The sequence below is a fragment of the Lolium rigidum genome, chromosome 6 (genome assembly GCF_022539505.1).
Source record: "Lolium rigidum isolate FL_2022 chromosome 6, APGP_CSIRO_Lrig_0.1, whole genome shotgun sequence".
NCBI classification, from domain to species: Eukaryota; Viridiplantae; Streptophyta; class Magnoliopsida; order Poales; family Poaceae; genus Lolium; species Lolium rigidum.
Genome location: NC_061513.1, coordinates 26,738,612 through 26,761,319, shown reverse-complemented (window position 1 = coordinate 26,761,319; position 22,708 = coordinate 26,738,612). Strand labels below are relative to the sequence as shown.

Below are 22,708 nucleotides of genomic sequence, written 5' to 3'. Positions count from 1 at the left end.
CCCCATCTCCCACCTCCTCCTCCGGGCCGCGCCCTCCCCACCCGCGCCGCCGCCGCCAGCCGCCACCCGCGCGACCCGCGCCGCCCGCGCCCTCCCTCGCCGCCGGCGCGCCGTCGCGGCCTCCTCGAGCTCCCCCGCCCCCACCCGCCACCCCCTCGACCTCCCCCGTCCCGCGACCCGCGGCCATGGAGCCCGCCCCCGCGTCGGGTGGGGAGGGCGCGGCGTCCGGCGGCTCCGTCGCCGCCACGTCAAGCGCGCCCGCCTCCGCGCCTGCCCCCTCCTCCGCCCGCTCCACCTCGAGCTCCCCCGCCCCCGCCCCCGCGGCCATCCCGAGCTCGGCGCAGGTGGCGGCCACGATGGCGGCCACCCACGTCGGCGTGAAGCGGAAGCGCGCGGGGCAGCACCTCGTCGCTCCCACGCCCGTCGCCGCGCCCGTCGCCGCGCCGTCACCCGCGCCCGTTGCCGCGCCGTCACCCGCGCCCATCGCCGCACTTGGCCCGGCCCCCGTCGCGGCGCCCCGTGGTCGCTCTAAGAAGCCGGCGGGCGGGCCGAAGAACGTCGCGGCCGCGAAGCGCGCGTTGGCTCCACCCACGTCCGGGAAGAAGGTGGTCTCCCGGAAGAAGGCCGCGCCGACGCCTCCAACCGCCGAGCCCGTCGTGCACGACGTGTTTGAGAAAATCCCCGAAGGGACGTTATACATGGATCTTCTCCAAGATGCCGAGGTAGACATTGGGGCTCCTCCTCTCGACCCCTTTGAGTTTGGTGATGACTTGCATGGTGAGGAGGAGGAGGTGGGAGAAGGAGAAGAAGAGGAGGACGAGTTGACCGAGATTGGTGTGGAGGCCTTCGCCGCCGGCGGCCGTCGCAAGGCATCAAACTATACTGAGGCTGAGGATATCATCTTGGTTCGGGCTTGGGCCTCGGTGGGGATAGATGCTTGCACCGGTACCGACCAAACTGGCAAAAGGTATTGGCAACGTATAGAGGATGCCTATTGCAAGATGAAGCCGAAGCCTGTTGCATTTTTTTGGTGATGGTGCCGATGAGAGGGGGGAGATGATGATTTTGTGATGTAAACTATTAAACCATGCATCTATAATCTTCATTTCCTAGTTTGTTTGGAAGACAATTGTGATGAATTGTGATGATATTTGTGTTCATGTGCAATGATATTGTGATGAGAGTTTGAGGGTTTGAGGGTTGAGGCAAATAGTGGAACCCTCAAACCCTTAAATTATAAGGGTTTGAGGGTTCCACTATTTGCCTCAACCCTCAAAATTTAAGGGTTTAAGGGTTCCACTAAATGCCTCCTGTTTTTCACACCTCCAACCCCTCCAATTTTGCCAATTCTCGACCCTTATAGCTATAAGGGTTTAAGGGTTCCATTAGACATGCTCTAACCAATGTAGACTTCTTCAGACCTTTTCTAGTTTATGTCCTTAGTATAATCATGAACTAAACATTTATTTTTTCCATATAGGAGCTCATCGTTGCAGCCAAATTCATCTCATAGACCACAAAGCACACATAAGCTCACACGTACAGGGTTGCAGCAAAGAGAAATAAACGAGAGAAACTACCAGCTAATGTAACCAACGACATTAAGAGAAACAGTACGAAATGTATCACCACTACCAGCCAACCTAAAGAGCAGCAACTCTCTACATCATGTTACACTCAGGCCAAATAGGCATACTGAAGTTAAGAAAGGTTCTAAGGCTCCGCAAGTCACCAGCACATCCTCACACAGATCCTATTCGTTTGTCATCAGCCACCATCCTGTCTTGCTTAAGGCTTCTGTTGCCAATGCCAACAGTTATTTGCAGGTTACTCTTCTGCAAGGCAGACCAAGGAGACGGCATATGTTACTCACCAAAATTATAGCATTAGGTTCAGCAGAGTAATATATTTTTTAATCACGCATTACTCCTAACTTTACAAACAGTCCAAGCAACGCTGAAACTCCAGCAGAAACAAAAGGTCAACCTACCCCCTGAATTTAACATGGAGGCCCATTAATCCAAATTTTTAATAGGGTCATTCATCCACATTCAGATCAACAACAATGCTCTATACATAGCTAGGCACAACACACTGGGAAAAAGGATGAAACAACGATTCTTTGCGGCAGCAAAAACGACACTTCTCATCACCATGCAAACCATTCTTTCTCAGTTGTGGCATGGTCAGGCGATAACTGCAACATCGTACTTGAACTGAAGTGAGACCTAAGCGGGTAGAGACCAACTATTTATGTTTAATTCATGACACCTCCTAATCCCATGTGGCTCAGCTCACTGGTCTGTTGCTGTGTGATCTCTAGGCGAATGTTCATAATCGGTCTTCGCTTTCTAAAGGAACTGGAGCTCACAAGCCTCAGAAATAGATTCTTTACACTATCTGTGGTGACTTATAGTATATCTACTCTCGTTGCCAAGGTGAGCATGCTTACTTATTAGTTTCAAACTTTCAATGCACTAGGAAGATGCACAGATGTGCGCCGGACAAGTCATGTTGACATGAATGCAGTTCATTCACTGCCTTTCCTTTTTGGGTAGCTGGGTTAGAGCCCAGATTTGGTTGTTCTGTATGAGTTTTGATTCGCATGTACAAGTTGCGAGCATTATAGTTACTATATTAATAATAAAAAATCGTAGGTATAAAGAAGACACCACGCTGCCCATGCACACCCAATTTATCTATATTGCACTATTTCGTTTTGCTATGGTTCAAGCAAAATTGTGTCATGCGAAAAAAGTTTGCCCACGAAGCATAAAATATTGCCTCTCACAAAGATTCCCTCACTTGTCACTCCTCAAATCCCATATCTCAGTGATGTCAATAACATCACTGCCCCTATAGTCCTACACCATTAAGTCCCTACAGACCACACCGGGAATGGTGTTTTGGCACATGGGAGCATATGCTCCCTTTATTTTGAAATGCATGTTACATACATTTTGTAATTTCAAAAAATTGAAACGAAAAATTCGAACGTACATCTTCACGTGCTACGCGCTCACAAAGTTGTTTCATGAAAATCCGACTTGTCGTGTGACGTGTGTAAAAAAGACAAAATTCAATGCTGAAAATAAGGCTTTTCAGGAGATAAATTTTCTCTTTTTTACACAGACCACAAAACATATTGGTTCCTCGCGAAACTTGACGAACGTACATATATTGTGAAGATGTACAAGTAGAATTTTTTGTCAAAATTTTTCGACATTTCGAAATATAATTTTTTGATAGAGGGAGCATATGCACCCGGGAGCCGAATTGAATTTCCGGACCACACCCAACTACAAACTCTCGCACAATATCCCTCATTAGACACAGGCTGAAGGTACTATTACTTCACTGGCCCTAACATCCTTGGCCAATCGCATCTGCACATGTGATTGCCTTCAGGTTCGTCGGATCCACGGTACTATTAATCATGCACAGACAAACACCGTGAAAACGTTCCACCTAATCACACCATATACTAAACTTTTATAGATAGATAGAGACATGACAATTGCAAAGAGAGTAGGCAAGTTCATCATTTCGGTGCAAGTATCTAGGCCAGCATATTGATAATTTTGTCGACAAGACCAGGTGTATAAGGTAAATCCTAGATTTTTCTCACTGCAGGAGCAAAGGAAGCGCTGCACACCACCCAAGCCATGTTGGGCCAACCCAACAAGGCCGTCAATTATATCGCAATCTGGTTCTGCAATATGTTCTATTACCAAGTAATGGTCTCCGTTCATTCCCTACAAATCCACTCCACTAGTTGCTGATAGCCCAAGACTAATTTCTAGGTGGTTGTGTACAAGATGTGAACAAGATGTCAAATCAGATGCAAGTTCATACTTATTTGCGGCTAAAGAGTCACTTGAATATTTTGATTACGAAATACATAATGTAAAACTAAGCTATTAATGCTTGGAAGGACCCAAGCCAGTGGTAAGTAATCCTGCGTTAGTTCTTGCCTTAGGTAGTCGGCAACGCGTCTATGCCAAGATCCATCAACCAAACAGAACTCCCAAGTCTGCCCCAAGGACCAAGTGAAGTACATGCAGTCCCTTCGAACTACCACCGGATGATCTGGACCAAGGCAACCCGTAAACTGGTGTATATAAAAGAACAAGGTACAGCCACCAAGGCTAGTAGTTCTCCTCGCCCACTTCTTCTCGCCAGATGTCCACTGGAAAATATGGAATATCATTGGCCAGTTCTGCACAGTGACAACGAGCAATAGCTCACCGCGGCACTCTGCGAGGTGCGAGCCGGAACCGATAGCTACCCGGAAATGGCAGCGGAGTTGATTCATCTCCGAGAAAAGACATTGTGGGGGACGGGAATGAGCGGAGCCTGGAAGGCGAGGTTTGCATTAGACGCGGGGGGGGGGGGGGTAAGGACAGCCCGGTAGGTGCGGCAGGCGGCGCGGAGGGCGAAGAAATCCTTGAGGCTCGTCAGGCGACTTGCGATCAGCCGGATCAGCTCGGGCGGCAAGCACGGGGACGGCGAGGAGCGTACTGAGATGTCTGTGGAGGAAGAGGAGGATGAGGAGGCGAGGACGGTAGCCGACGGCGAAATACTCGTAGGGTGTTTCCCTGGTGTCGCCATTCCTCGCCGCTTCTGGCAGCCGAGGGCGGCGCTCAGATCGACTGGTGGTGGTCGTTCGTGAGTCGTGACTGACTAGTTTTTCGTTTTATTTTCTGAGGGTGGTTAACTCCAAGGTTTAGAGATTATTCATTCAGTGGGAGGCGACGTTCCCGTCGACAGCGAGGCGCCTGTGGTGACTTCGTCAATTTCAAGATCCAATCCGCCGGTTCAGTTTTCTGGAGGTGCTCATAGGGGTAGGATGTGCGTGTGTACGTTCATAGGGGTGAGTATATGCGCGTGTATATGAGCGCCTGCGTTTGTACTGTGTTTTTCAAAAAAAAAAAACGAGATTAGAGTATCGGGAGCCTTCTTGATTGCCTGGGCGTGGGCTGGGCCTACGTTTGTTGGGCTAAGCTCATATACTTTTGAGTGATTTCTTAACGAAGCTTAAGTTGGCCATATGTTGGGCATGAAAAGCGAGGCTTTACTAGAGGTGTTTACCTGTCCTCTCAGCAAAAGAAAAAAAAAACTGGGGCTATATTTGGTAGCAAAATACCCACGGTTTTCAGAAATATCACAGTTTCAAATATTTTGATGTGTTTGGGTACAACTAAACACTGCATTATTAATACTTTAGTATCCCTTAAACTGTTGTATTTTCGAAGTATTGAAAAAATAAATCCAGATCTTTTTTCTAAAACGGAGAAAGCGATATAAACACTCCCACCTCGCTCGCTACTTTGAGCTGCCATCGTCTCGTCTTCAGCCATGAGCAAAAACTTTGATATTTTTTCTCGAAGATTGGATCTTCTTCAGCCAGCAAAGGAGAAATACCACAGCCTAGCTACCAGAAAACCAAAATAGACACAACTCTCTTCATCATGTTAGTACGTTCAGACCACAATGCATACTAAAGCTAAGAAGGAGCTGACGCTCCGCGAGTAAAGTCCCACTTGTTTCGTTAAAGGCTTCCATCCTCTTGTGCCGAGGATTCCTGTTGCCACCGCCAACACGGAAAAATATCTAGTGATGCCAACCCCTAAATGATACCATGATATCATTTGTCAAAATTTTAAATTTCAGTTTTCCAAAAAGTTGAAAAAATATATTAGTGCTAACAACATGTGTGTTTATAATCCCTATAATTTTAAGAACAAAATTAAAACACATATTGAGAAAAAAAAAGACAAAAAATTGACATGTGAATAGGGTTATTTGTGGTTTTGTCTTTTTTGACACTATTCATATTGGATTTATCATTTTTGTTTCCCTGTTCGTGTTTCAAATTTGGTACTGAAAATTTCAGGGGTTATACAACACTCATATTATGAACACTCACAATTTTACGAAGGGCCGGCACACCACTGCAAATCCTTCGGTCGTAAGACATCTCCCTGCACCCAAAAAGTTCTACACCCAGGCACATGAATCCTTCATCTTGGGTGCTAGTTCATCATCCTCCAGAGCACCAGCAACAATTCTCCAAAAGTAACAATGACATTCCTCGTCACCATTCAACCTCTCTTGATCACTAGTGGCTAGGTTAACCGAGAACCTGGTCTGAGTACGTTCTCTTGTGAGAAAGTTAATGGCTCATACTCTGACTCAAATTAGAACCAAGAAATTGAATAAATGTTATAGTTTAATTTCCAATACCTCCTAACCCCATGTGGAACACATGTCTAGTTGCCGTGTGATCTCTATATATGCGGATATTCGTAATCTGTTGGTTAGTCAATATTATTTGCTCTAAAAGGAACTGGAGCTGATAAGCTTCAAAAATCGATGGTTTATGCTACACTCGGCGACTTATATATCTACTCTAGCTATCACTGTGCACATGCGTAGTTGGTTTCTATGCATTTTGCCGACGGTTGGTCATAATTGTCATATATATGCATGGATGTTTGATGGATAAGTCTTGTTCACATAAACGCAGTTCAATCACTGCCTGCCTTTGTGAGCCCAGATTTGGTGTCCCATGAATGTTTTGATTCCACTTTTACTTAGAGATTAGTACTCTCTCCATACCAGATTAATGGGCAAATTTGCATATGCAGCGGGACCAAGACAGCTGTTGATTGGCTCCAAATAGTTGCGTTAATTCTTCCGTTAGTTTAGAAACCAAGGTTTGTAACTGAACCGGCTAGGCCGAGGCCCACGCGTGAGTTACTGATCTTGCCCTGCATGCAAATGCGTTGGCCGAAAGCAATTCCCGCGTATCGTGGAAGATGACAGTACCGAGAAAACTCGGAGCAATTGTTCGAGGTACTTGGGCTAGCGGCTAGCTGTTCCTGGTGAACTGAGTTGAGCTTGGGTGAGAAGACGCTACTCTGCACATACGCACACTTATAGCTTGCCTCCAAGCTTTTTCTGATAAGCGCAATATATTAGTATGAAACCAACACTTTTTTTGGAAAATCTGGAGCAGCTCAATAACCAACTACACCCTTCGTCCATAAAAGATGTCTTAGATTTGTCTAGATTTAGACAAATCTAAAACATTATTTTATGGACAGAGTAGTATTTTTATTTTTCAGAATATTATCAACGGATTCGACTTCATCTCATAGAAGCTGATAAACACACAAAGGTGTGCTGCGAAAGAAACTACCAGATGCTTTAACCAACAACAGTCAGCAAAATACCACGGGCAGCTACATTATGAAGCGCCATATAGTTGTAGTCAACCAAAAACAGCCACAACTATCTTCAACATGTTACATACCATGAAGCATACTGAAGCTAAGGAAGTTTGTAGGGCTCCACAAATCACTACTTTTGCAACGCCTCCCCTAATCCTCTTGTAAAGTTTGTGTTCAAAACACCAACATCAACTTGGTCACGAGGTGATTTTCGCTTCACAGGTTTCTCCTGGGAAGCAGATCGAGAAGATAGCAGATGTGACATTGTGGAAATAACAACATTATGTTCAATAGGGTACATATTACTGAAACAAGCATTGTCCCTAATCATAACTTTAGAAAGAGCCCACAGCCCACAGCAACGCGCAACTCCACCAGAAATTAGACATGTCCGTCCCCCCTTAAAATCAAACACCTACGCACACAAAACACTTACATGGTTGTTCATCTACATCCAGAGCAACAGCAACAATACTTAAAATAGACCTAGGGACGACACACGGGGAGAAAAAAACCAACATTTCTCATCACCATTCCAACCTCTCTTCACCACCAGCACCTTGGGTAGCGTTGACGCTTGACGGTCAATCTGATCTGGGCACCTTTTCTTTCGAGAAAGTTGATGCCTCGGAATATGATTCAAATTACAGTATAGCAAATGAACAATGTTTGGGTTCAATTCCCGCTACCTCCTAGTCCTATGCAACTCAAAAGTATGTTGACGTGCGATTTCTATGCGAATATTCATAGTAGACAGTTGACCTTCATTCACTAAGGAAATGGAGCTTACAAGACTATGAAATCGACAATTTACACTATCTGACGCGACTTATATATATCTATTCTGGCTGCCAATGTGAATATGCGAAGTTAGTCTCAGTCCATTTGATGGATGGTTGGCCATCATCGTTATATGCACGGATGTGCGGTGGACAGGTCCTATTCAGATGAATGCAGTCCATTCACTGCCTTGCAGTGTGTGTAGCTGGCTTCAATCCCAGATTTGGTTGTTCCATGTCTGGTTTGATTCCCCTGTTATATAGAGCTAATGTACAAGTTAAAAGAATTATCTTCACTGTATTAAAAGCACCTCCCTCTTCAGTTAAAAGAGGACACAACACTGCCCATCACACCTAACTTATAGTACCGTGCATATATGCACATGGACACATGCAATGCTGTTACTAATGACGACAGGTGGTAACATGGAATTACTTACTACTCAACAGATCCTTTCTAATTTGCATTGAAATTATTGTAATTTCACATGTCATCGTTATATGCATACATTCGGTGGACATACCCAGTTCACCTAAATCAAGTAGGCAATCTCAAGAGCCAAGAGATGCTTAAGGTATTCTTACTCGACTAGCCCAAACATCTTGGCGAGAATAATTTCCACGGACATTCGATCAGGATGTCAATTTACCTTAAGTAAATGTAAAGGTAGGGAGCAAAAGTACCTTAAGAACTTCTAGACAAAAGTACCTTAGGTAATCGGTCCCTGCACCTTGGCCTCGGTAGTCAGCAATGTGTTCATGCCAAGATCCATCAACCAAAGAATACTCGCCCCAATTACCATGGGACCAGGTAAAGTACAAGCAGTCCCTTCAAACTGTCGGATGATATGGACCAAGGTAATCTGCAAACTGACATATATTAAAGAACAAGCTACAACCACCAAGGCTAGTAGTCCTGCCCTGGCAGTGACACGTCCATGGTCGGCTCGCCAGCTGCACCGATCTTTGCACAAGCTCAGGGCCGGGCCAAGCCTCGTTTTCCGGCTCGTGAGACAAACGAGTCAGCCTGAGCCGAGCCATTTGGCAGCAAGCTAAAGTGCGGCTCGCACCGAGCCCAGCCTGAGCTGGCTCGTGTCCAGGCTTACCAATTACCATGGGAGCAGGTGAAGTACAATCAGGTCCCTTCGAACTGCTTGATGATCTTGACCAAGGCAACCTGCAATCTGACTTATAAGAACAAGCTACAACCACCATGGCTAGTAGTCCTCGCACACTTCGTTTCTCCAGATTGCCACCGGAAAACATGATACTCCCGCGGAGTGCAATATTGCACATGAACGATGATCAATAGCTCACCGCGGCACGCCACTCTGCTGTAGAGCTCGAGACAGCAAGGCGGTAATCGCACATCAGGGCATAAAGGGTGCTTTTCACGAACATCAAATTGTAAAGAGGGCAGCCTTTGTCGGACCACGCCGCTCGCCAGTGAGCGTCTCCAATGCGGCAGTAGTAGAGGACACGACGTTGTAGGGTGAACGTGAGGACCAGGTTGCCACAAAAGATGATCCCGTGCAAGTCACCCGGGTGGCTGGGGAGGCGGCCTGTGAGGAGGTGGTACATGCGCAGGTCTCTGTGGTCGTCACTGGTGTTGCCGTCGTAGATGGCGACGCGGCAGCCAGAGGATTGGAAGGACAAAGGTATAGGATTGCAGCGGGGGAGGCGGAAGCGGAGTATTCGGCGGAGAGGGGCATGGTAGAGGACTTCCGAGCAAGAGGCCTGGTGGGGGACGAGGTGGAGCGGCCCTGGGACGCGAGGTTGGATGGCTACGGCGGGATCAGAGCCCCGTAGATGCGGCAGCCGGCGCGGAGGGCGAAGAAATCCTGGAGGCTCGTCAGGCGGCTAGCGGCCAACGGGATCAGCTCGGGTAGGAAGTACGGCGACGATGAGGCGGTCTCTATGGGGTTTGTGGACGAAGAGGAGCCGGCATCGGCGCCGGCTGTGTCGGTGGTAGTGGGGACGTGGACGGTAGCCGACGGCGAGATACATGTCCGGCGCGTCAGTGACGTCTCATCTCCATTCCACGCCGCTTCTGCCAGCCGATCCCGATTGCGGCGTTTGGGTTGGCGACCGACCTGGTAATTCTAGGGGGGCGCCTATTCCCCGCTTTAAGCAGAGCGGAAGGTTGCCTCCACTTAGGCCGGCGTGATGAAAGAGCACGTATGGGCTCGGCCCGTTTAAAGCCTTTCTTTTTTTTTTCGTTCAATTCAGATTTCAAAATCTGAACAAAATTCAAAACGGAACAAAATTCAAAATCGAACAAATTAAAAACCAAAAAAATTTAAAAACGAAGAATTTTTACGTCGAACAAAAATATATTTGATCAAAACTCATTTATGAACAAATTTTGAATTTGAACAAATTTCATATTCAAACGAATTTCAAACATGAACATTTGTTAACTCTGAACAAAAAACAAATCTGAACAAATTTTGGAATCAGTAAAACCAAAATAGCAAAAAACATAAAAGAAATCATCTAAAACTCAAAAAACCTGAGAAACCCTGAAAAAAACGAAAAAACAAAGGAAAACAGTACGCCCTAAGCGCTACTGGACCGGCCCACCCAATCCGTCGCTTGAGCGGGAGCGAATCACTCCCGCAATAAGCGGCGAATAGGTATTGCCTAATTCTAGTGCTAGGTTTAGAGGCTTAACAGGCCTGTTGATTGCCCGGCCGGACTGGGCCTAGATTGTGCTTGCCTTGGTTCTTCTAGTTATCTGATTTCATAATGTACGCTTAAAAGTTGCTCACAAAAAAAAGCCTATGCTTAAAATTTGACGAGGTTTGAAAGCTCAATTTTTAAAGCAAATAAGTTGACGAAGTATTTTGTAAAAGAGAATAGTTGAAGAATTGATGTATTTACTACTGAGTTGCGTTCAAAAGTTGTGTCCAGAAATTCACGGGTGGAATTGCGCTGAAAGTACATGGAATTGAGGTTTCACCAAGAAAGGTTGACAATCTCTCGCTGACACCAGTACTCACCAGTCACCATCAGCCAGCAAACAGCAAAATTTTCCAGCATGATAACGCTGTAATAATACAATACCACTTTCGCTGACACCATTACTCTCCACTACGGTGTACCGGCCACGGCTCTTCAAATACAGGAGCTTGAACGACCGGAGACACTATCTCGTGAGGGAAGCACACGAAAATGTCGGAGGCAGTGAAGGTGATCGGCACCCGGTTCAGCGCGTTCAGCCACCGCGCCGAGGTGGCCCTGCGGCTGAAGGGCGTCCCCTACGAGCTCATCGCCGAGGACCTCGACAACAAGAGCGAGCTGCTGCTCCGGAGCAACCCCGTCCACGGCGGCAAGGTGCCCGTGCTCCTCCACGGCGACCGCGCCATCCCGGAGTCCCTGGTCATCGTCGAGTACGTGGACGAGGCCTTCGCTGGGCCGCCGATCCTGCCGATGGACCCCCATGACCGCGCCGCCGCGCGCTTCTGGGCGGAATTCCTCGACCCGAAGCACTTGTGGAGGCAGCTGTGGCTGGCGCTCTGGGCGGCGGACGCCGACGCGCGTCGCCGGTTCTGGGAGGAGGCAAAAGCGAGCCTGACGCTGCTGGAGGCGGAGCTCGGGGACAAGAGGTTCTTCGCCGGCGACGGCATTGGCTACGTCGACGTGGCAGCAAGCGGGCTGGCATACTGGCTTGCGGCCATGGAGGAGGTCGCCGGGGTGAGCATCATGGCTGATGATGAGTTCCCGGGCCTGTGCCGGTGGGCGAAGGAGTACACGGCGAGTGAGACTGTGAAGGGGTGCCTGCCGGACTGGGACGAGCTCGTCGCCGGCTACGCAGCGAGCACAGAGAAGTTTAAGCTTGTAGCCCAGCAGGGATTATAGCTACGCATGTGTGTGTGCATCGCACGGTTGTGGGGTTCAGTTCACTCCATGTGTGTTTGGAACTGACTGATTCTATGAATAATAAACTGGCAGTGGAGTTTTAAAATTACGGTGCAGTTTGGAGTAAGCAAGATCGATGGATTTACACGCTCCACGTGATTTATAGCTGATACTCAGTACTCAGTACTAGCTAGATGGACAAATAGTAAAAGAAGCAAGAGGTTTGAGCGCACATAAACAACAAAGGATTTTTATGGGTGTGGCTAATTCTCAGTTGACTAAAAACTAAGTTAGTTTTGATATTATTGATTCTCAGTTGTAACTTATGCTACAACTTACCATTAGCAAGAATCACAAAGCAAATATAAGGGTCTTGAGTCATTTTTTCTAGTTGTAACCTCATTTGTAATTTAAAATTTTCATTTGCAATCTAACTTGCAACTCAATTTCAGGAATTACAATGAAAATTTAATGGTGTAGGACTAGACTGAGAACTAAGTTAACAAACTGTCTTTATAGGTGTAGTCATCTTCTTCTTCATGATCATTTTCTCTCTTCATGTTAAGCCGACAAAGATTAGGAAAACAATGAAGGAAGTAGCGGGAGATTGTGTCAAATATTAGGAAAACCACATTGATATACCTAGATATGCTCGTGTTAAGTGGCAGAGCTAGGGGACCAGCAGGGGCCTTGACCCCGTTGTCATAAGATGCAACAAGGGAGAAATGATGATTTAGATCCGATTATTTGGTCTAACACTGAATTATTTGCTTCACTGCCCCTTCTAATGGAAAATTTACCTTCACCAGGCCCCCTCGAGTGTATATCCTTCCTCCACCCCTTCTCGTGTCGATCTTCTAACCGAATGAATGTGTACATCGAGGGGTTGGGAATCATCTTGTGTAACCCAACTCAACGTCCAATATGGAGGTGGGTATGTGAGGGGAGGTGGAGCCGTAGAAGCGTGCATGTGAGGGGATGCCAGCTTGCAGGAGTAAGTTGCACCAAGTTACCACTTTTGAAAATTTACATGCGCAATCTACTTATTTTTTTTTACCTTTTTTATAACGATCACAAATACACATATTTAAGATTCGAACTCCATACATATATCTTCATTAAGCTACCTGTAGATATGTTTTTCCAAAATAGTTTGAACTCTAGAAATACTGTTTTTAAAAACCATAATCTGTCCTACCCCCCCCCCCCCCACGAAACTCCCCATTGGATGGTGGGTTAGGTTCAGCGGACCTTAGGTTCCATAAGTCCGCTCTCATCGAGTGGTGCAGAGAATACTTCCATTAATTTCAAAAATAGAAAACCATTTTTGTTTGAACGGAAAAGAGTCCTGAAGGACCCAAACACTATACTGAAATTCATAAGCGGTAACTGAAAATTTTACCAAAAGGACCTCAAAGTAAAAGAAAACATAACTTGGTCTATAATTATTGCACAAGGTACCCTACAAAGATTTGCAGAAAAGCAGTCCAGTCCTTCTTCTTTTCCATCACAGCACACGCTGGAGGACTGCGGAGCACGACAAACCATCTCCATGCAAAAGTTGCACCGGCGTGTAGAGTAGTCACCATCTCGGCTGAACGTCATAGCAGCCAAGCTTTGCCGCCATGTAAGAACTCCATGAAGCAGCTCGAACTTTCCCCGGAAATCTGGATCCATCGAATATCCACTAGAGTCCACGAGATTATTAGAGGAGAAGAAGAGGCAAATCTAACCTAATGGCCCAAACACATGCATCCTCCACGGATAACCACTCGAGGGATGAGAAGGTGAGGTTCATGTGCCGCTTGCAAGCACGAGGATGCAGCTCGAGATCGGCATCGCACCATACGCCATTAAGACAAACCCTAGACTCAAACTACCACTAGCTGCTCTCTACGAAGGACTTTCGAGCTTCACTCACTCCACCACGCTAGCTAGCATCGCAGCCGAAGAGGGAAGAGGGGGAACCGGGGGGTCGGAGTTGACTCTCAACTAAGGCGGATGGGCGAGATTGGTTTCGAGAGAGACCTGACCGGTCTCGGGAAAAAAAATTCTGGGCCAGAGCTTAACGCAATTCACCACGGCCAGGTCCACCACACTGGTCTGTGGATGGAAACAAATGGGCCTGGCCTAGTAGATACTTGTTTAATTACTCTGCTCGCTGCGAAGCAACACGGAAGTTTCGCACACACAGACAGGACTGTTTGACTATAGCTGGGGAAGCAAAAACAATCTGTTGTTCCCGGAGAGAATCAACAATGTACGAAAAAAATTGTTCTTGCCGGAGAAAACCAGTGATTATACATAAAGAACTGGTTCTTCCCGGAGAAGTTTCATTCAGTACCAACTCATGTATAAACTACACTATCATCGGCCTCGAGTCAATCAATCCCTCATGCTAGCTCAACTATAAAACACAACCAAGTCGCCGGCCATTACCTAGAGCTCTCACAGTCCCACAAACAACCACACTACACCTGATCTCGAGAGCTAGCTAGTTAGCGAAGATGAGCTCACCGGCGGCAGTGAAGGTGATCGGCGCATTCGACAGCCCGTTCAGCCACCGTGCCGAGGCCGCCCTGCGGCTCAAGGGGGTCCCCTACGAGCTCATCCTGGAGGACCTGCGCAACAAGAGTGAGCTGCTGCTCACCCACAACCCGGTCCACAAGAAGGTGCCCGTGCTCCTCCACGGCGACCGCGCCGTCTGCGAGTCCCTCCTCATCGTAGAGTACGTCGACGAGGTATTTGACGGCCCGGCGCTCCTCCCCGCCGACCCACACGAGAGGGCCATGGCTCGCTTCTGGTCTCGCTTTCTCGACGACAAGGTACGCACATGACCTGTTCGACCGTGTCATTCTGCTCAGTAGCAGTGAGCTGAAACTTCTTTCGTCTGCAGTGCTCGAAGCCGTTCTGGCTGGCGATGTGGACGGACGGCGAGGCGCAGAAGGGGTATATGAAGGAGATCAAGGAGAGCTTCGCGCTGCTGGAGGCGCAGCTGGAGGGGAAGAGGTTCTTCGGCGGCGACACCATCGGTCTCGTGGACATCGCGGCGTGCGGGTTCGCGCACTGGCTGGGCGTCTGCGAGGAGGTCTCCGGGGTGATCCTGGTGACCGACGACGAGTTCCCCCGCCTGCGCCGCTGGGCCGTGGAGTACGTCTCCGACGAGAAGATCCGCGCGTGCCTGCCGGACAGGGCCGTGCTGCTCGAGCACTTCTCTGCCAAGAAGGAGATGTTCATGGCCATGGCCAAGTCCATGCTGCCCAAGTGATGTTCGATCTTGTTGTGTGCGTGGCCATCGATGTGGATGTGGACGTCGCCATGTGGGTTGCATCGGCCATCATCGGTAAGTTTAATGTAGGCAGTCACCGCGCGGCCGGCGATCGATCGCGGCTACTATGTCATGGTGTGCTGGCCGGAATAATAAAATGAGCATTGAACACAGACAGAGACAGAGGTTGTGCTGCGCGATGCTCACAACTTTGACAAACTGTCTCACACGATTTCACCAAATTAACAGGCTCGCGCTAGTAGCTTTCAGCCGATAAAAACATGGCGTAATCCTTGGTGCGTTCCTGCGGAGCTACCAAGATTTTGTCCCAAATCACCCGCGTGCAATAGGAACTAACATTCGGTTTAAGATCAGGACGAATGCATCCAGGTGGAGGTAGCTCGGAGAACCCAACGCCAAAGATGTCTGAGCCGGTGAAGCTCATCGGCTCCCTGGGTAGCCCGTACGTGCACCGCGCCGAGGTGGCCCTGCGGCTCAAGGGAGTCCCCTACGAGCTCATCCTGGAACGGTAAATACAACGTCAGGACCTTATGGCGCCCGGACTCAATCGCGGGCGTCGGTTACGGCTGGAGATTCGCGCGCAGCATTTTTGCGAGAAAGGCCTTGGACTTTTTCGAAATCAAGAGATAGTCCCCGCCAGGACTATAAATTCCCCAAATCGGGTTGAAACCCTAAATCCCCCACCGAATCAGCCCCTGTGGCTCTGCCGCCGCACTCCTTCGCGCCGTCGTCGCCAACCGCCACCTACCGCCGGCCGCCACTGCCCTCTGCCGCTCTCCGCCGCGAGTTCCGGCGGGCAAAGCTCGGGCGGTGCCGGCGGCGGCGGGATCTCCTCTTCGCGTGCTAGGGCGGCCTCGCGGGGCGGTCGCATCTGGTGGCGTCGGTCTCCTCCGCTCCTCTGCTCGGCGGCGCAGTGAGGCTCGGCGGAGCCTCCTTGGCGAGCTTGGTGGCCTACGGGCGGCGCATCGGCGGGGGATGCGTCGTCGGAGGGCGTTTCGCCGGCGGCGCGCCGGCTCGGGCTCGATGCGGGCCTGCTGCGGGCCTGCGGGCACGGGGCGGGTTCGGCTGGGCCAAATCTTGGATCTTGCGGTGGTGTCGTGTCTGCATCGGTGGCGGGCGCCCCTCCAAGGCCTCGACGTTCGGCGGCTCGGCGGCGGGGGCGTGAGCCGGTTCTTCTCGCCGGCCGGCGTGGCGTCGGGCGGCGGCGGGTGCTGCTTGCGGTGTGCCGGCCTTTGGTGGTCGGTGCGTGGCTGCAGAGTCGTCTCCTCTTTACTCGGACATCGAGCTTGCGGGGGTTGCGCGTCGGGGCTGGCGAGTGCCATGGTTTCGCGGTGGCGGCCATGGTGGCGACGCGCTTCCCACCGGGGGCCGTCGTGGCCGGGTGTTGAGCCCCTCTGTCTTGCCATCGGTTGCGGGGGACGGCTCGCTTCCTTCCGTACCGGTGTGCCCTATGGTTCTGCAGATGGCGTCCATGGGTGCGGTCTCCTCTCCGATGCGAGGTGAGCCGTGGCGGCGGTGGTGGTGACTTCTTCTTGCCGGTTCTGTGAGCTCCGGTGTCGGGTCCTTGTCGGAGCTCGCGTGGCGCGTTGAGGGTGCTCTTTGCGAGAGTGCTCAATGGGTGTGTCTCCGCTTGGTGATGCCCTTCGACTCTGGGCGGCGGCACACGGGCGTCGTGGCGTCGTCTCGGCCGCGCGCGACCCTTCGGCAGCCCCCTCGACGCGGATGGTGTCGGTGCGTAGGGGTGGTCTCGGTTGCGCGCTTCCCTTCGATTACGTCGATGGTGCAGTGTCGTTGCTAAGTCTCGGCGATCCAATGCCGTTCGATTACTCCGGCGAGGACTAGAGCTGTAGTGCCCCTCTTGCGTATCCCTGGGCTCTTCCTTGTGATCGCTGTACTTGGGTTGCGATGAGTTCTCATCGGCCAACCGCCCCATAGGTTTGTGGGGTGGCCACTTTTCCTCCTCGGTCTTGTGTGTTGTGGGTGTGTGTTTTTTTCTTTTTATTCTCCATCCTTGTAACCCCTGTGTACTCTGGTCCATTTGGACCCATCTTGTAGAGGCTGAAAAGCTTCATAGGCAACTTGACTGAATATATGTTCAGGCTGGCTTATGCCCGCCGTAGTCACAGTCAAAAAAAAAAAGCATCTTCCCGCAGGCGCTACGCGTGGGCCGCCTGCTGGACGCGGGAGAGGGCCGCCTCCTCGTCGCCGAGCGGCACGGCGCCGCCGCCAGCTCCCCGCACCCTTCTCCGGCTGGAGAAGGCCACCGCCGTGGCCAGACACGGACGAGGCCCAGTGGCTCTCTCCGGCGAGATCCACAGAGATATATGTCTTTTTTTAGTGTTCTTTCTTTTTTTTTGTTAGGATTTTTGTTAGGATCTCGTGGATCTTTGTATGAATAAATGGATCCAGTGTTGTTTTTGAATGGATCTTCTGTCAATTTTTCCATGGATACTTTCTTCACTGTGTTGGATATTCATACGAAATCCATTTTTCTTATGAAGATCTGTGAAGAACTATACAAAGATTCATGTGGATCTTGTATTAATATATGTATCCAATGGTTCCTTTTTATTTTCTATGGATTTCTTGTTGTGGGGAAATGTTACTTGTACATGGATCTGTGGATACACACTGCATTTTTGTGGATCCATTTGTTCACTGTTAAATATCCATGTTCGATTTTTGAAGAACTTGAGATGACATCAATGGATACATATTGGAATTTATAAAGAACTTTATAAACTACAAGGACCGCTAGATATTGATCTGGTAGAACCTGAGGTCTTTTTTGCAAAAACGAGTTACTAATCTTTAAGGCAATGGACCGTGGGAGATAGGGTCCGGGCGCCATAAGGTTCTGACCAAATGCGCACCCATCCTGGAAGACCTCGACGACAAGAGCGAGCTTCTGTTCACGCACAACCCTGCCAATGAGAAGGTCCCGGTGCTGCTCCACGGGGACCGGCCTGCCATCTGTGAGTCGCTCGTCATCGTCGAGTACATCGACGAGACCTTTGATGGCGCGCCGCTCCTGCCGGCCGACTCACACGGCCGGGCAATGGCCCGTTTCTGGGCTCGATTTGTCGACGAGAAGGTGAATTTCTGCATGACTGACTGACTGACTTACGAAACTGGAAACTTTCACCAAGGATGTGCACTTAATTTTCTGTTGACTTTCGTGTACATACATATACAGTGCTCGATGTCTATGTGGGGGGCGCTGATCTGGATGATCGCCGGCCACGCGCATAGCGAGCCAGCGGAAACGGTGAAGGATAACCTAACACTCCTAGAAACACAGTTTCCGGAGGGGAAGAGGTTCTTTGGAGGCGACACCATCGGCTACCTCGACATAGCCATCGGTGGGATCACTCTATGGTTGGGAGTGTTCGAGGAGGTTGCCGGTGTGCCCCTGCTCACCGAGGAGAAGCACCCGGCGTTGTGCCGGTGGGTAAGGGACTACATGGTAGATGAGACCGTGAGGCGGTGCCTGCCAGAGAGGGGCCACCTCGTTGCCACCCTCACGTCGAGGAAGGAGCTATACGTAGGCCTAGCCAAACCTGCGGTGCCACACACGCAAGAGTAGCTAGTGTCGTGCTAGTGCATAATTGTGTACTGCTTAAGTAAAAAAATAAGATTGTGTACTGCTACATCTTGCAATATAGGAGGATCCTCGAACCTACGAAAACTTGTTGGTGGCAGTTTCTTTTTTCTACCTCCTCTAAAAAAACCTGCTTATTCCGGTTACCAATAAAAAAGCTTTTTACGGACGGAATTTGACGGTATTTATATAAGTTGCTCAAATTTTTAAAGATTTTCTGATAAATTGTAGATGAATTTATAAATGGCCGGTTGGCATCAGGTGGTATCACGGCCGGTCGCCATGGTATTTCGAAAACCGGTAATACCATTTCCCAATTGTTTCAAGCAAAGCCTAGTTACTGGTAAAATACAACTTAATTAAAATGAAAAACTATTTGAACCATGTGTTCTTGTTGTAGCTCTTTTATCAAGAAAATACACATAAAAAACCAAGATGCCACAATTACGACACAAATAATATGGTTAGTCCCACACGATTTAGCGAACAGTCACTACGTGGGTTGGCGATGGGCCGTCCCAACACATACACCTCGCTGTGAAAGGGTACCCCAAATCGTCTGTGATCGTCAAGAGCTTTGCAACGTCATGTGGGACCTATCTGTTTATTGATGATCTCAAACGATTAGTAATGATTGTTCATGTGAGTTAAACTCTTTTCGCACACGCTTAGTTTAACGCAATAGTCTGTGTTATGCCAAACATTGCACGATATGAGAAATTGTGGAAGAGTGTTTTGTGAATTCCAACTTGGTGGGGTAAGGGGTGATGTGTTTAGGAGGTTCTAAATCGATGCAGAGGCCTGGCAATTCGCCTTTTCCAAAAAAAAAAAGGTTCTAATAAATTGGGGATTGGGTCATTCTGCTAGACCTCGTTTTTTTTGGACCTTACAGAGAGTGGCCGCATTTATCGGGATTGGGGTCAATATACATAGGGTGTGATTAGTTCTCAGTTGACTAAGAACTAACTTAGTTTCACCCAGATGATGTCATTGAATTTCATTTGCAACCCACAATTAGTACGAAGTAAATCTAATGGTCTAGAGACATTCTTGTAGTTGCGACCTCACTTATAACTAAAAAAAATCTCAGTTACAACCAAACTTACAACTCAAGTGCACAAATCACTATGCAAATCTAATGATGTAAAACTCAACTAAGAACTAAGAATAAGTCTATTGAACAGAATAATTTTTTTCTTTTTTACATAGGCCACAAAAAATATTGGTTTTTCATGAAATTTGGCAAACTCACATGTATTATGGAGATGTACATGTAGAATGTTTTGAAAAAAAAATTCAGCACTTCCAAATATTTTTTTTGGTAGATGTCGCATATGCACCCGGGAGCCGAATTGAATTTTCCCTAAGTTAAACCCATATAGATATTATGTTGTAGATGCCCTCAAGTAAGAAAAGAGGGCAGGAATTTAAAGTGGTGGTACCAAAATAAAGTAACAGGAAGCGGAAAATGGATACTTACATTTTCGTGTTTCCCAAGTTCGCAAGCGAAGAAAGAGAAAAAAAAACGTCCATCGCCCATCAATGCTTTGAACGACTGTTTTCTATAGCTGGTAGAGCGAGACGCATGCATATCACGTCATCACTTGCTAACGAAGGAACTATTGTTTTCTGGAGCTGCCAAAAAGTCAAAAACCCCGGTAGCTTTCAGCCATGGATGAACTTGTCCTAGTTGATAGTATAATATTATATAATCAGCCGTAAACCTTGACCAGGAAGGAGCCGTGAATTTTCTTGCAAACGTACAGACGACTGCGGACTGCCTGAGTACACGATCGAGCCATATATTCAGTGCGTTGTTCTTTGGCGTGCTGATTATGGCGGCAGGAGCCATATATAGGTAGGACATTTCGGGCGGACACCGAAGCAAGCACACCGTACCGGGGATGATGGCTGAGCCAGTGAAGCTCATCGGTTGCTTTGGCAGCCCGTTCGTGCACCGCGTCGAGGTGGCTCTGAGGCTCAAGGGAGTCCCCTACGAACTCATCGAAGAAGATCTCAACAATAAAAGTGACTTGTTGCTGAAGCACAATCCTTTCCACCAGAAGGTCCCCGTGCTCCTCCATGGCGACCGTCCGGCCGTCTGCGAGTCCCTCAACATCATTGAGTACGTCGATGAGGCCTTTCAGGGCCCGTCGCTCCTCCCCTCGGACCCCTACGAAAGGGCCATGGCACGCTTCTGGGCCGCCTTCATGTACAAGGAGGTGAAGTGCTACACATACTTGCAGGAATAAGCTCTGTAACCAACTCTAAATATTCGCCGTATGTATCCAGTGCAAGGATTCCATGTGGATTTCGTTGTGGACGGACGGCGAGGTGCAGGCGGCGTCAGGAAGGGAGATGAAGGCGAACCTAACGCTCATCGAGAGGCAGCTACCGGAGGGGAAGAAGTTCTTCGGAGGCGACACCATCGGGTTCCTCGACATAGCCGTAGGAGGGATCGCGCACTGGATGGGAGTGTTCGAAGAGGTCACAGGGGTGCGTCTTCTCATCGATGAGGAGCACCCGGCGCTATGCCGGTGGGCGAGGGACTACACAGTGGACGAGACTGTGCGGCAGTGCCTTCCGGACAGGGACCGCGTGGTTGCTGCTGTAACTCCGAGGAAGGAGCTGTATGTAAGCATAGCTAAGGCAATGGCCGCACAGAAGTAGCGCGTGGTTGCTGCTGTAACTCCGAGGAAGGAGCTGTATGTAAGCATAGCTAAGGCAATGGCCGCACAGAAGTAGTCCTCTCATTGTTGGACCTTTAGATGCAAGTGCTCTCTTTGTTTTGAGTAAAACACATGTACTTCCCTTGTAATTGTATTTTTATTATGGCCTATTTTAAAATAAAAGACATTTTGATAGTAGGTCGTTTTAGCGAAGGTTTTGGCTCCTGGCGAAAAGAATTCACGAGGATGTGCAGGATTCCCGGTTACCACGGTAACCGAGAAATCTCGACCAGTTCCCGAGCAAATTAAAAAAATTGATATGCATCCTAAATAGGGAAAGAGAGAGTATGTTTTTTGGATGTGCCTTAGCAGTTGAGTTAAGTACCTAAGCTTAATGTATTAGTTGCATGTATACCAGGTTTCAGAGGTCGGTAGGTAACCACTTCTTGAAACAAATTTATTTTTACTTTTACGATAAAGGAAATATATTAATATCAAAAGATACCAATTACATCCAACCTCTGCAACAACATCCCACCCTAGTGGCAGCACGGATGCACACAGCCAAAAAAGAGTAAAGAAAACTAAGAAATAAAAGTCCCGCTATAGCATTCCAAACCTAGCAACAACAATACAACCACCACCGTGACAACACCTGAAATACCGACTCTCTAAAAAAGATGTCTCCAAGAAGGAAACAATGCACCAGCGCCGTTGTCGCCCGACCAAAGATCTTAGGTTTGCACCCTGAAGATAGTCTCCACTCTCAAAACAATGCCTCCAACACGGTTATTGCCAAGCAAAACCAGTTAAGGCCAGAACTTGGGTTTTCACCCTGAGAGGTAAGACTCTGAACTTCACCTGTGCTGCCGCCCAACATGCGTACCACTGCTGCAGAGCCTGGAACGCCAAGCAAATCCCTCAAGCATCACGGATACTCGAACCTCATTTAGCCAGTCCACCAATCCGGCATTTATGATATTCCTTCTTCTGATTTCACCATGGACCAAAAAGTCACCTAATATCAACGTAGAATAGAGCTTCGCGCCGCTCGCTCCGGAACCAAACGGTCAGAATACAAACATTGGTGCACGCGACCGAATAACACCCGATCCAGCAAACTCCAGGCAAAAGATGCACTGTTCCATTCGCCGGTGGAGCTTTCCAGAACTCATATCTCCAGCTAGATCAAGGCAAATTGGCCTCCGGTAGATCTTCATCTTCGCTTGCAAGAAACCCAAGGACCGCCACCAAAAACAAAGCAAGACCAGCAG

General features: G+C 48.7%; 5 protein-coding genes across 5 annotated transcripts; 4 read left to right on the top strand and 1 right to left on the bottom strand.

The window, feature by feature from the left end:
* Positions 1-9,319: 9,319 nt before the first annotated feature.
* On the bottom strand, positions 9,320-11,098 carry LOC124662338. The gene is given in 3 exon segments (XM_047200187.1): positions 9,320-9,780; positions 9,783-10,064; positions 11,017-11,098. Coding segments are annotated over 3 exon segments (825 nt in total).
* A 90-nt stretch (positions 11,099-11,188) lies between these two features.
* LOC124662337 (probable glutathione S-transferase) lies at positions 11,189-11,875 on the top strand. Its single transcript, XM_047200186.1, has one exon. The coding sequence runs from the start codon at positions 11,189-11,191 to the stop codon at positions 11,873-11,875; it is 687 nt and encodes a 228-aa protein (XP_047056142.1).
* Positions 11,876-14,382: 2,507 nt separating this feature from the next.
* On the top strand, positions 14,383-15,316 carry LOC124667205 (probable glutathione S-transferase). Its single transcript, XM_047204519.1, has 2 exons — positions 14,383-14,700; positions 14,772-15,316. Exons 1-2 carry the CDS (start codon positions 14,383-14,385, stop codon positions 15,141-15,143), a joined length of 690 nt encoding a protein of 229 aa, XP_047060475.1. The 3' UTR covers positions 15,144-15,316.
* Positions 15,317-15,565: 249 nt separating this feature from the next.
* LOC124662335 (glutathione transferase GST 23-like) lies at positions 15,566-18,750 on the top strand. The gene is made up of 3 exons (XM_047200185.1): positions 15,566-15,660; positions 18,039-18,258; positions 18,361-18,750. The coding sequence occupies exons 1-3, from the start codon at positions 15,566-15,568 to the stop codon at positions 18,748-18,750; spliced, it is 705 nt and encodes a 234-aa protein (XP_047056141.1).
* A 1,919-nt stretch (positions 18,751-20,669) lies between these two features.
* LOC124667204 (glutathione transferase GST 23-like) lies at positions 20,670-21,575 on the top strand. Its single transcript, XM_047204518.1, has 2 exons — positions 20,670-20,987; positions 21,058-21,575. The coding sequence occupies exons 1-2, from the start codon at positions 20,670-20,672 to the stop codon at positions 21,433-21,435; spliced, it is 696 nt and encodes a 231-aa protein (XP_047060474.1). The 3' UTR covers positions 21,436-21,575.
* The last annotated feature ends 1,133 nt before the right edge of the window (positions 21,576-22,708 follow it).

Coding starts and splice junctions, on each gene's coding strand:
- LOC124662337 (XM_047200186.1), top strand. CDS start 11,189: ATGTCGGAGGCAGTGAAGGTGATCGGCACCCGGTTCAGCGCGTTCAGC.
- LOC124667205 (XM_047204519.1), top strand. CDS start 14,383: ATGAGCTCACCGGCGGCAGTGAAGGTGATCGGCGCATTCGACAGCCCG. Junction 14,701..14,771: donor CTCGCTTTCTCGACGACAAG/GTACGCACATGA, acceptor TTTCGTCTGCAG/TGCTCGAAGCCGTTCTGGCT.
- LOC124662335 (XM_047200185.1), top strand. CDS start 15,566: ATGTCTGAGCCGGTGAAGCTCATCGGCTCCCTGGGTAGCCCGTACGTG. Junction 15,661..18,038: donor AAGGGAGTCCCCTACGAGCT/CATCCTGGAACG, acceptor CAAATGCGCACC/CATCCTGGAAGACCTCGACG. Junction 18,259..18,360: donor CTCGATTTGTCGACGAGAAG/GTGAATTTCTGC, acceptor ATACATATACAG/TGCTCGATGTCTATGTGGGG.
- LOC124667204 (XM_047204518.1), top strand. CDS start 20,670: ATGATGGCTGAGCCAGTGAAGCTCATCGGTTGCTTTGGCAGCCCGTTC. Junction 20,988..21,057: donor CCGCCTTCATGTACAAGGAG/GTGAAGTGCTAC, acceptor GTATGTATCCAG/TGCAAGGATTCCATGTGGAT.